General features: G+C 41.0%; 1 protein-coding gene across 1 annotated transcript in view; it reads right to left on the minus strand.

Annotated features, from left to right (window-relative positions):
- Positions 1–13,165, minus strand: part of LOC134424585 (ethanolaminephosphotransferase 1-like) — a 57,779-nt gene extending 44,614 nt beyond the window's left edge. Inside the window, exons 1-2 of the mRNA XM_063168397.1 lie at positions 13,082–13,165; positions 434–502 (exon numbers count right to left, since the gene is read on the minus strand). Coding sequence (XP_063024467.1) covers positions 434–502; positions 13,082–13,138 — 126 coding nt within the window. The 5' untranslated portion in view covers positions 13,139–13,165. The remainder of the gene's footprint in view (positions 1–433; positions 503–13,081) is intronic.
- Positions 13,166–16,817: the final 3,652 nt, after the last annotated feature.

Raw genomic sequence — 16,817 nt, forward strand, 5'->3', positions numbered from 1 at the left:
GCTGTCTCAAGCAAGTCCCCTCGGGAGAAAATGAGACAGTGCTTGCATAAAATCATATGCACAGCACAGAGAGAGAGCCATGCTGTTGTTAGGCAGCATATGCTGCACAAAAATAATCTGTACTAAGTAAAACCATCCATGTCTGCAAAGCTGTTTAATGAAAGATGTAATAATGAAAGATGCAAAAAAGGAATGGATGCCTTTTCTACAGCAATCAGAAAAAAACAAAACAAGCCCTTTCTTTCTAAAAAAAAGATCTCAAAACAACACACTCACCTTAAACACAGCTAAATATCCTGCAACATTTTTCTTTTATCAGATGTCTTCATTTCAGCTTTATTGATTAATATGTATTTTTAAATGAAAGTACACACTATATTTAAAACAAATTCTTACATTAACATATTGTGTTTTTATTAAGTGAAATTCTTACCTTAATAATTTTATTCCAGATGGGCTGCATAATATACACAGATAAAGGATTTGTATCCACAGCACTGTACTGTGAGGAAGAAGCAAGCATGTTAAACAAAGCACTGAACAATGGCTATTTTTATATGTCCTTCAGCATCTAAGAGCACTCAGTGGGACTGGTGTAAATTTATTTTATTCTGATTTGTACAGGTTTTATTTAATTTAAAAGCACTGGACTGGTTTACAATTACCATGTTAGCAACTATATGTATTAACACAAAGGTTCAGGCTTGTGAAATGGCAAACATCTCTGCAGTGACATTTTACTTTTAAATTCTTATTAATTTTACAACCCTATAAAATTATGCATTTCTACTGTATTTTGGATTTAACACCTTTATTTCCACTACCAGTAATGCACAGTCTGAGCACCAGTTCATTGCTAGTATTTAGGATAGATAGTGAACATGGAATGTGTCTGTAGGTGGAATATTATCTTGCAGAGATACACAGCCTTTGTCATAGTAACACAGTTGCATTTGCACTATGCTAATTCATGTAAGGCAATGTTACTGTAAAAATGAGCTCTAAAATAGCACAGTTCATTACCACAACAACATTTCTCTATTGGACTGACTTGAAAACACATGTGTTTTATAAATTCCAGTAAGTACATATCTATACCTTTTGTAAACAAAATACTTCAGAAATCCAAGGCCACCCTGAATTGCTCTTGTCTCCTTTTTCCTCAGAGGACAGTACCAAGTTTTATCCTGCCTTGAGACTGCAGAACACAGAATAATCTTAGGAAGAACAATCTAACTGATAATACCACTGAAAACCATGTACTTGGAGCTCTGGCAGGTAGACACTGGAAGAAGTTATCCATCATTGGGGTGGTACACGTAATTATTTCAGAAATTCTTGGACTTTTAAAGTGCATACATGGCTTAAAATTGCTAGGATGATGCATAGGACTCACAAAGATTCAGATATTTCTATATATAGCACTGCCCAAATATCGTGTCCAGAAAATGGGAGTAAGATGGGATGTGCTAGACCACAGTTTGACAAAGCTGCTCACTTGCAGAAGAGCTGATGACAAAGAGTCTCCTTTCACGTAACTTCAGCCAACAGTTAATTGTCTCTCCATACATACGGTTAATTTATGGACCTCTGTGAGCCAAGTACTCTTTGGAGGAGACTGCACTCTGGAAGTACCTGTTCCAAGTCATTAATTATCAAGGCAACTTGGGCACTTGTCTTAAACTCAGGTACCTACATATGAAATGCTTAGGAACTCTTCCATACATTTCCTTTTTCTATCTGAATACAAAGCATATGTCTTAATTACCTTCTGGACAAAACAAAGCATTCACATAGTAATTTTGTGTGTTCAAGTTTAAATCACAGATCACAAACCTAGCATCTAATAATATTATTATAACACAGCTATTCCCTGTAAATACACACTGACAAATATCCAAAAAATCACCTAGCAGTAAGTGGTCAGACCAGACTGCCTAAATTTCCAAAGGGAATAAAATTTTCAGTTCAATGAAGTGTACATCACTGATTTTAATTTTTTCTAAAAATGCTCTATGGGCGTTGCTTATGTTTAGGCCAAAATTACCAATAATACCAAGCCATATAATACCTATGCCAACAGACCAGTCAGCTACTACTGAATTCACATGAGAACTACGGAAATCCTCTGAAAATGAAGAAAATTCAAAGTATCCATAAGCACTTTTGAGGTTTCAAGTAATCAGGAGTCTGCTCAAAGTTTCACTGTGGCTACTGCTCATTTCCTTACCCCATCTGGTATTCAAAGACTATGTGAAATATGGGACAATTTGCTGACCAGCAAATTCAATGAATTCAGCCATACCTGGATAAGAATGTGCAAAGGTCAAAATAAGGGAGTTTTACCCTTGCTTCTACTTTGGCATTCTCTTTCTCCCTTCACCCTCAAGTCAAAGTCACACATAAAATCAGAAAATTCTAGTTAAAGAACAACAGTAAAAATGAGGCTTTCTATCCAAAATATTCACTGGCTGTTCAGAAACACTGCTTGCTCTTAGAAGAAAAAAAAAAAAAAAAAAAGGAAAAATCAGTCTCATTTCTTTGAAGTTGTTTTCTTATAGAGAAAATAAGAGAAAAAAAAGAGACTATATAGATATTACATAATTTTGTATTTTCTTTACTGGAAAATGTAAGAGATTAGGTAGCTTTCCAACATATCTCTACATAACAGACACAAACAAAGAGACACAGTCAGCTTTTTGTTTGCCTCAGAGTTTCCAAAATGAAGCACCAAAAATCAAAACAGACCTTATTGGAAAAAGAAAAGAAAAAGGAGAATTACAGCCAGCTTTTGTCACCTAAAGACATTTCAAGACACACCACACTTCTTCCTGTTAATTCCTGTGTCTGTGGCTGAACTGTTGGTCCTCTGGGTGGAGAAGGAATATTCAGCAGATGCACAGAAGAATGGAAATTTGCACTTCCCTCCACAATAATTTGTTTTAGCCAGACCAAAGGAAACACCCATGGAAAAATAGTTTTCAGTCACGGCAAAAAATAAAACTTGACAAATAAAGTCTGCTATACCATTTAATACCCTGCTTTGTTCTGCTCCCAAGAAGCTACTAACCTCAAGGCCATGAAATCCTCAGGAGTTTAATGTTCATGGCTGCTCAGAAAAACAAAGTACAAGTAACATGCTCACATTATGACCAATGAACATGAATGCAAGAGTCCATTGAACCTGGTGGAAAAAAAGCACTGCCATTTGTTATTGTGCAATTCTGTCATTTTCAGGGCACTTATACTAAAAGACAAAAGTGGAGAGGATAAGCCTGCTGGAGGTTTTTAAGTGCAAGGCTTATACAAGTACTAAGCATTTCCCTGCAAACAGTTTCTGCCCTGGAAAGGGGATTGATTGTCCTTATACAAAGAAGAAGGGCTTGGAATAATCAGAAAGCTTCTCTCAATTATTTTTAAAAGAAGTTGTAACAGTTGGGAGAGAACAGCAGTAGTAAGGGAATAGGAAAAATGGCATTGACTTCATCTTACTCCCAAATTTAAAAATGCTTCTTCTGGTTTTATTTAATAGCTGATATCTCCTTGAAGTCATCTGCTTTCTCTCTGAGTGATAATGGCTCCTAGAAGAGCTAGAAATGAGAATACAGACACCAGACACGTGCACACATACATGGTGACTCGGGCAGCACAAATGAAATGTGCTTTTACTTTGTGTGCCTGCATCTTAATTTCCATCCAGGGGATCCAGCACAGCACAAAGTTTCTGCTGGTCACCTGTGTTAAAGGGGAAAGGAAACAAGATTAAGGGGGGTGTGAAGGGATAAACAGTTAAGAAAAGCAACAGGAAAACAGAAGAAAGAAAAATGAGCAAAAGTAAAGGTTTGGCTACACAGTAGAAAGACAACAGTTCTGCAGTGACAGAGCAGAGACAACCCAGAGGGGCAAAAGCACTCACAGTGTTCAAGGTCTGCTCTGCTAAATACAAGACAAACGGTACTTTCTGGCTCACATCCACACAGCTTAGAAATACTTCCCATTATTGCAAACTGGTCACATCAGCACGGCACAGCATCTGCTGGAGGGGTGTTGGGCCTCATCAGCTGGCCCCACACACCCAACACATCATTAGCATTCAATATGTTTAAGTTCAAAGTATCTGAAACAATCTGGAGACTACACTGTAACCCAGCAATATGGCACTTTCAGAGCATGAAAGTGAGCCCTGTCGGCTGTGCATGTTCAAAAACCAAATGTCCATGTTGGAAGAGTGCTGAAGGACGGTAAAACCAAAAAATGATGTGTACTACCTCCAGAACAGACTATTTCCAAACCAAAAGCCTAGCTATTGCCTTGGAGAGACTTTAGAGAAATAAACAAACAAAACCCAAACAGGGAGTGAGCTAACCATTAATGAGAGCAGACACTGGATCTTCACTGGACTCCCCAGGCCTTTCCAGCTTTGCACTGTGGAGGCATCACAAGAATAAAATTTTGGAATGCCTATGATTTAGAGAAAAATATAAAGCATGCCTACATACACTTCAGAGTCAGGAGAGAAAGCAAGCTGCAAGAAATGTAGTTGCATAACTACATTATATTGTTATTTCAACTTCAGCTGCTCTTTATACTAACAGACTATTCCTTTCCTGTACTTAAAACATCTTGTCCCAGCTATTGTGCCACTCAGGCATTTACATTCACAACACCTGTGTTTTCCAAATGACAGACAAAGGGATGGAAGGCATGACAATGGACTCTTTTTTGCACAAGGTAAGGGGTTTTTCTGGTTTTGAAAACTGGAAGATGACCCTCCCAATCCAGGGTATGGACCAGGCAATATTGAAGAGAGCTCAGTGGGAAATCACCCTTCTGTGCAATGTCTTATGCAATATGAACTTGGCTTCTGTGAAACTTTACATTTCAGGAACCACACAAAAATTAAAGAAAATACTGAAATACTGGCACATCTGGTAACAATTTTCCATCAATATTTCTGATTCCTAGAATACGTTAAACATGGAGTTTAATTCTACTTCATATATGTTTTTACAGGTTTGTAGTTATTACGGGACACAGTCTTGGATCTTAACAAAAGCTTCACAAAGGGAAGAAAGAGAAGCATGCTACAAATAACAGAGCTCCACAACACTGTGGATGCCAAATATGCTCAACACTTTAAGTGCTGATGTATTCCAAAACACAGTCCTGTTACTTCTAATAATAGAATGGCTTTACATTATATCATCTGTTCATTAATTATTAATAAAATAATGGCTTGGGTTTTCTATTTCCTATACAATAATTTGGTGTATTCTGCATTTTTCCCTACCCACATATATATATATGAGGGGGTTTTGTTTTGGTGGTTTTGTTTTGTTTTTTTGTTGCTGTTTTTTGATTTATTTTTTTTTTTATTAGATCACCAATACCTAAGTCCAGAAGTTATAAGCCTGTACTAGGGCTGGATGCAGCTGCACTCTGAAGGAAGAGGCTGCCCGAGTTGGGCTCCTGAGCTCCTCTCTCCCCTCTCACTTTGCCCTCTTCATTTCCATTAACCTGTGCACACTACAGCTAGGAAATATAGTTAGATTTCCCTTCCACCTGATATTCTTTCTAGTAAATACTAGAATGTCATGGTTTGTGCAATTCAACAATTCTGATTGGTATTACGAAGTCATCAGGAAGTTGTTATTACTCAAATTGCTGTCCTGAGGATGTTTTGCTGCAAAGGTGTATTTATCATTCACCTCCTCATTTTCAGGAATCCTGGCACACACTGAGTCCTGTGCCACATCCTTTCCCTTAATGAAGTATGTATGGACCCATGTCCATGAGGCTGTGGGCACGTGGAGCTGTGGCTCAGGACAGGCCACTCTTAGGGACTCGTGCCTGCCAGTGGCACATCCCCTTGCTTGCAGAGCAGTGCCATGGCCTCAAGGTCACAGAACCATGGGTTTGGATCACAGGATCATTCAGGTCAGAAGAGACCTCAGCAGATTTCCTCCCTCTCAACATAGGCTCAAAACCAAGTGCTTTATCCAGACCATGGAGAGGTGGACAGTCAGTGGGACTGGAAGTCAGCAACCAGTGTTCAACTAATAGTAGCTATATTAAGAATGCTGCCTAATTTCTCTTAAGGAGAAGGCTTACATGGGACAAGTTCAAGCACTTAACAACAAAGCCAAAATAATTAATGAGAACATAGAAACATGATATTGAGCAAGGGGTAATAGAAGACAGCTGCATATGTGCTGCTGTAAAGGGACAAAGGTAGAGGCTGGGCCAGAATGGTGAAAATATAAATCCTGCTAAAACCAAAACCTGCACACTCTCAAGGAACTGCACAACTGATTCTTAACTTGCTATTCAAGGAGGCTGTAACATAGCAAGAAAGTTGATTTCTATGGGGGTCTTTTTGTGCAGACTGGACTTTCACAGTTGGTAAAAGGAAAAAACAGCAGAATTTTGTGCTACACCTATCTCTGTGCGTGTGCAAACGTGTGTGCCAGCAGCCCTTTAAAGATCTAACAACAGACCAAGTACCCATCCAGCTGAAGCTCTGCCAGAGGGTGTACATAAATACCTGGGGAACCCAAAGTGGGGAAACCACTCCAAGCCCAAAAGGGAAGACAGATTAAAAGCATGCTGTAGTTTCCATAAGAGCTGCTGAACAGTGGTTCTGTAGCACATCCACTGAACCCTTGTGTTATCTAACATCCTGATGCACAAGAGAGGGGTTACTTCACAGAAAGATTCCTACCTCTATAAAACAACCCTTAGAATAAGGGTTCCCTTAGATTTATACAGATATTACACATTCAAATTACAGCTACATCTTTGCAATTAGTCTTCTATTAAAACACAGATGAATAAACAAAAATACATATGTATACATGCATATTCTACACATAAAAATACAAAAAAGCATCTCAGAATGCTAACATCTCTTGATAAAGCAATGAAATTAAACTATGCAGTTGGTATTTGCACTTTTATGAGATTCAACAAGGCATACAACTCTTTATACAGAGCATATTTGTCCCAAAAGTGATCTAATGAACCTTTGTAAATTAATGAGTGTAATATTGCACTCAAACCCATGTACAATTTCCCATCATTGGGAAAAAAGTCCTGCAGCAAGTTATATCAAATGCAGCATCTCTGTGATGTGATTTCATTAAGTTCTTGGTTCATTAGCATGTGTTACGTAGAAGGAAGATAATGATTAGAGAACTCAATAAATGCTGCATTGTCAGCTAAAATCACAACAGGATGAGGAAAAAGAGGCAATGCATGCATGAAGATTGTCTTTCAGAATGACATATTCAGTTGGCCCATGGCTCTTTGACACATGAGACACATGAATGCAGTGACAGATAATGTAAGAGTAATGAGTTATTTGGTTTTTTCCACATACTATTCAACAACATTTAATTACAACTCCAGTTTTCCATCAAAGTAACACGAAGAAGACTGCAAGATTTTATTTGTCAAACAGCGGGCTGTTGAATCATGGCTTTATTGAAGCCAGACAACATTAGTTTTCACTGCCTCAAATATTCAAGGATACAGTTTAATAAACTCTGGTGGTTTGAAAAATCTAACTACAGCAGACACAGCTGATAACTGCATTCAGATAATATTTGGAATTAAATATTAGTGAAAAAAACCTAAAAATACCATGTGGAAAAAAACCCACTATATAATAAACATGTCAAGAAAGTACTCAATATACATAAAATTGTCTATGTGCAATGAGAATTATTGCAATGACCATCATTAACTGTCTTTTAAGTAGTTCCAGGTAAGCAAATGAAAGTCTCTTCGCCTAAATTTTCAAAATCATGTGAACTCCTTGTGTTACCAGAGTAGAAAGCAAGACTATTGTTCAATTAAGGTGAACAGAACCCATGATTTTCCTAATCTTATAGTTACACTTGTAGCCTTGGAAAAGCATAGATTTGACAGAAATCCAGTCTTGTATCTGGGTGAATCCTGAACGTCCAGACAGTAATTCACTAGATTATACTGAACACACTTTGCTCTTCTGGTATAAGTCAGTGTAAAAGAAAGAGTCAGACCTTGAAACGTGATCACCATACATCTGATCTTGTTTCTCTAACCCTCCAAAATGAGGCCTGGGATGTAATTTGAGAGATCTTCTAGTCCAGAGCATTCACCTAATGCAAGATCACGTTCAGTATACATTAAGGATGCAGATCAAGTTTCCATGAGGTAATGGCCCCATTGCTTGCAGAAACAAACATGCCAGCACAGTAAAAGGAAATACATTGCCCAAAACTTTCATCAAAAGGTGTCAGCAACTGTTTGTTCATCAATACTCAACACTGGATTGTTGATCTTGCCTCAGAGAAATCAAGCCATTTCTTAAGACTGATAAAATGATTGCCCAATCCCCTTTAGTACCTGTTCCAGCAGGCCTTATTAACACAAGACTGACATAGCAGATGCCTTAAATTTTGCTTTGTGCAGCCAAAACTCACATCTTGTCTTTCTTCAAAAGGGCACTCTTTACTAGGCTCTTACTCCCACTTTACTCAGACTGTCTCACACAGTTCATCTTTTCTAAGCCTCTTGTTATTCATAATGTCATTCTGAGGACTGCAAACTGTGGCCAAAGCAGGCAGGACACATTATTCCACTTGATACCTGATCAGTACATCAGCTACAGGAGTAAATGTAACCTTTTGACATATTTATGATACTTCCAGCTTAAGATCTTTTTTCCCTTTATTATAACAGCCACAATGCTGTCAACACTCTGATCCCCTGGCGTCTTTCCTGCACTCTGTTGTCTATTATTTTATGTTTTAAATGTTGATTTTCTTTCCCCTAAGCAAAACCTTGTTTACTGAATTTTTTCGTATTGATTTCTGGCTATTATATCTCTTTTCCAAGTATATTTTAAATAATGAACCTATTCTTCAAAATTCTGAAGTACAGTGAAAATTTTACAATACTTAATGAAAGTACTGAACAGCAATGGAGTTCAGACAGAGAGGTAGCTGTGTAGGTAGCTGTGTAGGTTGATAGAACCTCCTACTTTGACAGAAAACTTTAAATGTTTCCATTCTCTTTGAAGAAATATTTTAAACTCTAAAATGTTTCAATTTTACAATGATTTCATCTTAATTACCTCTACCTACTTTACTTGTGAGAACATGGGACAGTAGCAGACCCCTCACTGAAATGATACTCCTTATACCTCATTTACTCTCACCTCTTCACCACACCCTTTATCCACACAGAGCTACCTGCTAAAAAATGATTTAGAAGATAGAAACAGTGTGGACAAAACAAGATGAAAATGTGGAACCTTAGATGTCAATTTTTATTGTTTTGTCCGATCTTTTAATCATCTTTTCCAGGCCTATTTTTTGAGTCAAGCCTCTATAGCTTGTTCTTAGATCTCTTTTATTCTCAAACAGGATAAAGCATCAAAGTTTTCTGGCTTGAAGAACCTCTGTGCCCAGGTACTGTGAAGAAAGGTGATTCAAGGCAAATATGCAAGGGAAATCCTAAGAATGAAGTGATGAGAAGAGACAATGGCAACATGAGCTCACCACTGAGCCTTAAAGCAGAATTTGGTTCTTTATTTACGCATTCTGGTGAGAAGGATAAAAATAAAGAACCAAATTCTGCTTTTATCTGTACTCATCACCCGGTTGTTGCAGAACAGCTTGTTTCCAACAGAAACCCAAGGAGGCAGAAAGAAAAGTTAGCAGTGTAATTCCATGGCTGCTCTTCTAGAACTACAAAATGCTGATAAAACATAAAAGTAAGAACAACATGATCCAAGCCCTACAATTCAGGTTGGTTGTAGCTTTTTGGCTCTGTTGCTCCATGTCCTGGAGAACAGGACACAAACCAAGGATAAGAATCTTCTGTGATACAGTTGCAGCAAATCACCTGAGCATGCAACTGTCCTGAAATCAGCACCTGCCCCAGAGGCAAGAAGGTGGCAGAAATATCACAGCAGTAATACTCAGGGTTGTGTCTGAACTCTCTCATTGTCACATCTCCACCTGTTCTCAGTGTGCTTTTAAGCAGAAAAAGGAAAATTGAATTTCTAAAACTCCATTAACAGGCAGAATGAATGGGAATAGATTAATAAAGTGAAATAGCCAGTCCTGAGGAGCCAGTGCCTGTGCTATAAGGATTTCAGAAGGTATCACATAAACTAGTTCCATTATAATACTAGGGACTGAATGTACTGGGGGTACTTGTGTGTTTGTTGTCTGGTTTGGGTTCATCCTATGGAAATGCATTTTTGTGCTCTGAGGTCACACTATGATGTAAGCCAAAGCTTGGTAATTGGGGAAAACTCGCTTCAAAAGCCTAATATCCATGGACCTAACATGCTAAAGGGTGCTGAAGTCTTTGCATTCATTAGAGGTCTGCCATTCCCTTAGCAAAGAACTGTGCTGGTTTTGTTGCCAAGGCCCTCCTCCAACTGCAAACGGGAGACAGACAGTGCCTGAAACATACAATTGGAGCATTCATGGCAGAGAAATGAATTCAGCTGTGTGAAAATTTTGAAAATTGAACAGCATTTTTTTCAGGCCATATTTACCTTTACAAAAGGAGTTGATTACACAAATTATTTTTTAAGCTGCATTACACTCAGCAGATAAATTGTGCAAAGTGTGGAGTATGTTAAACCACTGAGAGTACCGTGAGTACAATGCTGCAGTGTGATGTACAACAGAGAGATGGATGCCACTAAATCTAAAGTTTTCTATGCACACTTCAAGTCCAGAAGTGTTTTAGCTCAATATTGAACATATCCTTTCAAAGATTACGTAGTTCTTTCACAGAGCAAACACACGTATCCCTCCACACTACCCACACCTGGGTTCACCAGAAAACACAGGGCAGAAACAGCCAGGAGGTTGTAAGAAGAGGTGACCCATGAGTGCTGGGCACAGTGATCAGAGTTTAGCACCTGCTGAACAGGCAGCAAAGGAAGCAGCATTCTCCTCCAAGGGGCTGGGAAGCTGAAGGATGAGGATGCAGTAAGGCCCCAGGCTGAAGGGGAAGAGATGGCAGCCAGAGGGCAACAGGAGGTTGAAGAGCATGTGTCAGGCCTGGGAGGTGGTGAGAACAAAGCTGTTGTTGTGGCAGCCCCAGGTACAGGAGAATGTAGGACAAGAGATTGTGGTAATGATTAGTGTCTCCTTGCTGTACCCCTTTTGTATTTTTGGAGTACTTTAAATACTGTGAGCAGCATTTAGGAATAGGGAGAGCTGCCATCACCTGCCAGGTCCTCCTGCAACCTGGAGCACCAGGAAAATGCTGCAGATACCTGACCAGCTCAGCAGCACTAACCTCATGTAGCTGTACTTCTCTGTGTGAAACACATGCCATTTGGATTTATTTATTTCCAAGATATCCCAGTCCCAAGTCACCTCAGGTAAAAGAAAACCATTTGATTTCATCTTTCTAAGGCCTGCACTTACTAGGGTTTTTTTCAGAACACGGTAGAACAGATACTTCTTAAGTATCTGCGTTGGCTGATTCTTGTACTTAAGAAAATTACCCTACATAGCTTCTTTGCAATGCTCTTGAGAAACCAATATATCCAAATTAAATTATTTGATATGTGATTCTCTCTTTTGGTAATAATTTAAATCATAAGTATGGCACAATGATTACAGGTTTTTTAAAAAAATGTTGTCTTGATTATTCCTCATCTGCACTTGTTTGAAGCTATTTTCATTCAAGTGATAAGAAAGAATGTAATACAAGCAGTCTCATATTTCTACTATGAACTCAAATAATTCAGGGAAGTTACCTAAAAACAACATCCATTTGTCCTAAAAATTGCTTTTTATTTTTCTTGCTCCTGATCCCAGTCAAGACTTCATCATTCAAGCACAGACCTGTGCAACTCACGCCCTGTGGCCAGAAGCAGCTGGCAGAGTGCTTTATCCCGCTCACATCGGAGACGCACAAACAGGTTGGTGCATTTTAATTAGCTTCTGTGCATAACAGGTTCCTAGGAAGCAACCTGGAGAACACTCTCGAAGCCACACTTCCTCCACCTCCATTCCTGCTGAGGCGAACAGGCAGAGCTGCTGGCCCAGGGAATGGAAGGGTTTGATAGGAACCAGGAAAAGCTGAATGCCCTGGCTGGAGCCCAGCCTGGGAGGGCACACAGTAGGAGCAGGAAGGCAAGAATGGGGAGCATGGTGTAGGGGCTGCTTTGGCAAACTGAACATAAAATAAAAGGCTGGGTGTTGTGCCGGTAGAAGCTGGTATGCCCCTCCTGCTTTTCACAGGAGGAAAGAGGTGAGGGTGTGTGAATAGGGTGGCATGGCCCATTTCAGACCTGCACCTCAATTGGCACAAACTTGGATGATTGCCATACTGCATCCCCTGTAACTCCTAAGTCCATGACATAACACTGGTAAATTCAAGTATCTAATGATTCACCCCTTTACTGGCATTCTGCATGCCGGTTATTTGCAAACACGAGGTTTTGGTCAAATTATTTAAAGTAAGTTTTTCTTCCCTCCTCTGCCGGCTTTCTAATTTATTTCTCAATGCCAGAGCATTCCTGCGTCCGAAGGTTTGCAGACTGCCAGACAAGCAGCATCACTGCGTGCTTTCTTACAGAAACACCGGATGCCTCCAAAACCACGCTGCTCTACAACGGGCTCAGCTTTTACAGACGTTGATACTCACTCAAAACCCGGTTCACTCTGCCTCCACCGACACCTGCCGCCCCGCGAACACCCACCTCCCGCCCAGGGCACGCATTGCACCGGAGCCGGGCACAGGTGGGGGTGCGGGACATCCCCCTGCGGGCACAGGCGGGGGTGCGGGACATCCCCTGCGGGCACAGGTGGGGGTGCGGGACATCCCCTGCGGGCACAGGCGGGGGTGCGGAACATCCCCTGCGGGCACAGGCGGAGGGAGCCCTGCGGACCCTCCGGCGGCGGAGGGATGGCCCGGCCGGCCGGGGCCGCATTCACAGCGGGGCTGGGACCCGGCCGCCCGAAGCGGAGCGCTCCGGAGCCGAGATGCCACCCGGGGCTGTCCGTGCGCCGCCCGCCCTCCCTCCCGGTCCAGGGGCTGCCCCGTGCCTGCCCCGTACCTTGTAGTGTCGGAAGCCGTGCAGCTGCCGGCCGCTCACATAGCGCCACCGCCACATCGCCGCCCTGCCCTGCGCCGGCACCGAGGCACGGAGGGACGGCAGCGATGGGAGGACGGATGAGGGAGGCGGCGGGGCCGGGGGCGGGCGGAGGGCGGCTCCCCGGCCGCGCCCCGCGGCTGGACCGGCCCCTGGCTCCGGGATCCGCGCCGGGGCTGCCCGCGGGGCTGGCTCCGGGCTGGCTCCGGGCGGCTCCGGGGCGGCTCCCGTGGGAGCGGGCGGCTCCCCGCGGCCCCAGGACGCTCCGGTGCCCGCCTGCCAACAGGGTGAATCTCACACCCGCAATGACCTCACGGCACGAAGGCACGTCGCGGAATCACCTCCGAACTGTTTTTCTCGCCACGGGTCTGTTAAAGATGCCGTATTTACCGCGTACGGGAGGGAGGACGCGCCCGTGAAGGCGCTATAGAAAACAACGCTGAGTAACAAAAGCAAAACAGGCCAAGTAACACCACACAAACAATGTTAAGTGCTGCCTTTCAAAGACAAGTGACACTGAGGATTAAGGCTTATCTTTGCATTCCAACAATAATCTGAGTCTTGTTTCTTATTATTGCACCTGCACTGGAGCCTGCCACACCACATCAGTCAGCGGCGCACTCTGTGCCTCCTGAGTTCCAGGGAAGTGAGGCACTGGGATAGGCAAAAACCAACCAGCCAAACAAACAAACAAACAAACAGACAGAAAAGACTGGAAAGCATCAGGAGTAATGTTTCAGCTGCAAGCGTATTTCAGCATATGGCGTGACACCTTGTGTTACCTTTGCTGTACGCTGCTGGGAGAGGGAGTTGAAATCATACACGTCAGGGTCTGAGATTTTATGGACCAAATGGAATCTATCCAGAAAGCAAATCAATTAAAATCCATTACTTGCACCCCACGAGGCATCTCATCTATTGTGGGAGTCAGTGTTATTTTACAAACTGGGCAGGTTTGATAGGAATTATGCAGAAGTTATGATCGTTAAGTGCAAACTGTATGCAATGGTTTTTGTTCTGTATTATTAATTACACATTAATCAATTGAGATGTGCTTACACCTGCATTCTGCTTCCAGCAGCAGCAGCTGAACTTCTGCTCTTGAAAACAACCCAGAATTTGAATACTTAGCTTCAGGTTACTGAGTTAAAAGCTTGATACCAGTTAAGGAAGCTAAAGGGTATGAACTTTAGTTCATGAGCCAACTCTAATTTTAATTGGTGTTCACAGCCTGAATTTTGATTTGGGATCCCCTTCATTGTTATTATCCCATTTAAAAATTGTGTTATGCTATTGAATTAATTTACAAGGGTACATAAGAAAAGATTCATGACCTGTACTGTACTCACTGAAGTTTTTTAGTGCAAGCAAATTACTAAAACAGGCCAAAACATTTTTAGAATTATCCCTTTCACTTCTTAACTCTAACATTAGAAGCCTCAAACATGAAAGCAGAAATTTGTCTGAACAAATATTAGGAGTATGATGGACAGTAGTAGAAAAGGTGTTTGCTTTTCTGGAAGGTAGAAGGTGGGCAAAAAAGAAAATTTTTTTCTTTGCAAGCTTCTAGATTTATGTCAAAATATACAGATGCAGAAGATACATAGATATAGCAGAGAGAGAATACAAGTTTTATTCCCTATTCTCTCAAAACTATTTTGGTGATAAGTGAAACACAAAAAACCCCTCAAACCCTCACAAATATTCCACTAAACAGGGAATGTCAAAGACTGCCTACGTGTGAAAATGCAATTGCTCAAACTCGTACTTCTGCATGTTCCGTGTCTGCCAATGAGCATATCAAAGGAGGCAGCTTAAGTTATACTAAAGAGCAGGAAACAGACTGGTGAATAAATATGGAATATCACAGAGCAAGCTGAGACACAAGTAGTGTGGCATTTGAGAATACTGTGGAAATTATACTGATCTGTGTCACTATAGGACATGAAATAACATGATGTGGACACGCAGCTCTCTCAAGGGTAAGAAGAGAATTTTTAATTTCTGACTCCAACATTTATAGATTTCCAAAAGTGACAGTGAATTGGAGGGCGACAGTGTCACCTCTCCAATGACACTGGACAAACCAACAGTCCATCAAATTTCTCCTCCTCCTTAAAAGAATGCAAAACAATGAGTTATTTACATAAAGTGTGTGAGAAAGTTCGTTACAAGAATGCAAACATCAGCAGGCTTAGAAAAATTTAACAACCAGGGCAACAGATCTGCTAGCTGTTGATTTCAGGAATTTCCTTGATTTAGGCATCATGGTTCCTATGAATAGTTGGCCTTTAAGACCACACAGACAGACTAGCCAAGCCCAGGTGCAATCCAGGCTCAAGCCATGTGCTTTACTGCTACACTATCCTGTCTCCATGCATACCAGAATGGTAGGCAAATAGATGAGGGCTCAGGATGGCCCAGAATAAATAATAAATACATTATACACACGTGTGTGCGCACACACACACACACACACACACATATATAAAGTATATAATAAATAAATAACCCAATAAAACCTTGGGTTTCATTATTCTCTCTCTCTAAGCTATAACAATAAATTAATAATGATGGAGCTTCTTGGATAGGGAAGACTGCCTAGTATGGCAGCTTTGATTTTTAATAATTTATTGTGTCTTGTTTATTCCCCACCCTAAAGCTGCGTGCTATGCAATAGCCTTTATCTAGAAGGCATCTAATAGCACATTCCTGCCTACTTCAAGAAGTGAAAAAAAGCAGAAAGGAATCATGTAGAGACCAAACCCAAAATGACCAGCTGCCAAAGCAGTAGAAGAAGGAACTAATGTATTACCCTACCCACTCTTTAACATACTATTTTCCCTTGGGCAAGGCATTTTTCAGGAATAGTGTTTGTAAAATCTTCAATACAAGGGGACACCACAGTCATGATTAGGCCAAAGTAGTATTAATACTAGACCTAAAAGAGGAAATTCAATATCTGGAGTTACTAAAATTTATAAAGTTCAGTGTTATTGGCCCCTCAGTAATTTTAAAATCTTGTTGAATTAAATTAAGAGGAAAAATTTTCATGGCAGTAAACTGGTCTAATGATTGAAGTTTAAAATATGTCAATTTTCTCCAGCTCTGAATATGGGCCTGCATTTTTTTCTCACCAGCTAGAGCCAAAAGAGAGTACTTTTATGACAGATGTACAGTTTCAGATTGGAAAATATTATTTTATTTGCACTAATCCCATTAAACTACAGAGGCGCCTCATAAAAAGTAGGCAAATATGTTTCCCAAATATTACTGTTTGCCAGAAAGTTATGTACTCATACTCCTTTTATAGCACTGACACAGAGAAATAGCAGGAGATGAGAAAAATGTCAGCCACTGCAAGATGCCAGGGGAGCACTTGGAGCTGGGATGAGCTGGCTTAGGCTCAGGGAGCAGCCAGGACACTCCAGGGGCTGGAGCCCCTCACATCTTTCAGACCCAGGGGCAAGGGCTGCTAAAGAGATGCTTCCTGGGTGTGCTGATTCATTTAAAACCTTTTTTTTTTTCTTTTGATTCTTAAATGATCAGCTATTAATTTTTAATTTGTGTGAATGTTAGAAACTGACTCTTTGATCCACTGCAATCTGGCATCCCCTGAGGGGTTTTGTGGGTTTTTTTTTTTCCCCATTTCTTCCACAGTTCACAGCTCGCCTCAGCATAGTGATACACTGTACTGTGA

The sequence above is a fragment of the Melospiza melodia genome, chromosome 1 (assembly GCF_035770615.1).
Source record: "Melospiza melodia melodia isolate bMelMel2 chromosome 1, bMelMel2.pri, whole genome shotgun sequence".
Classification (NCBI taxonomy): domain Eukaryota; kingdom Metazoa; phylum Chordata; class Aves; order Passeriformes; family Passerellidae; genus Melospiza; species Melospiza melodia.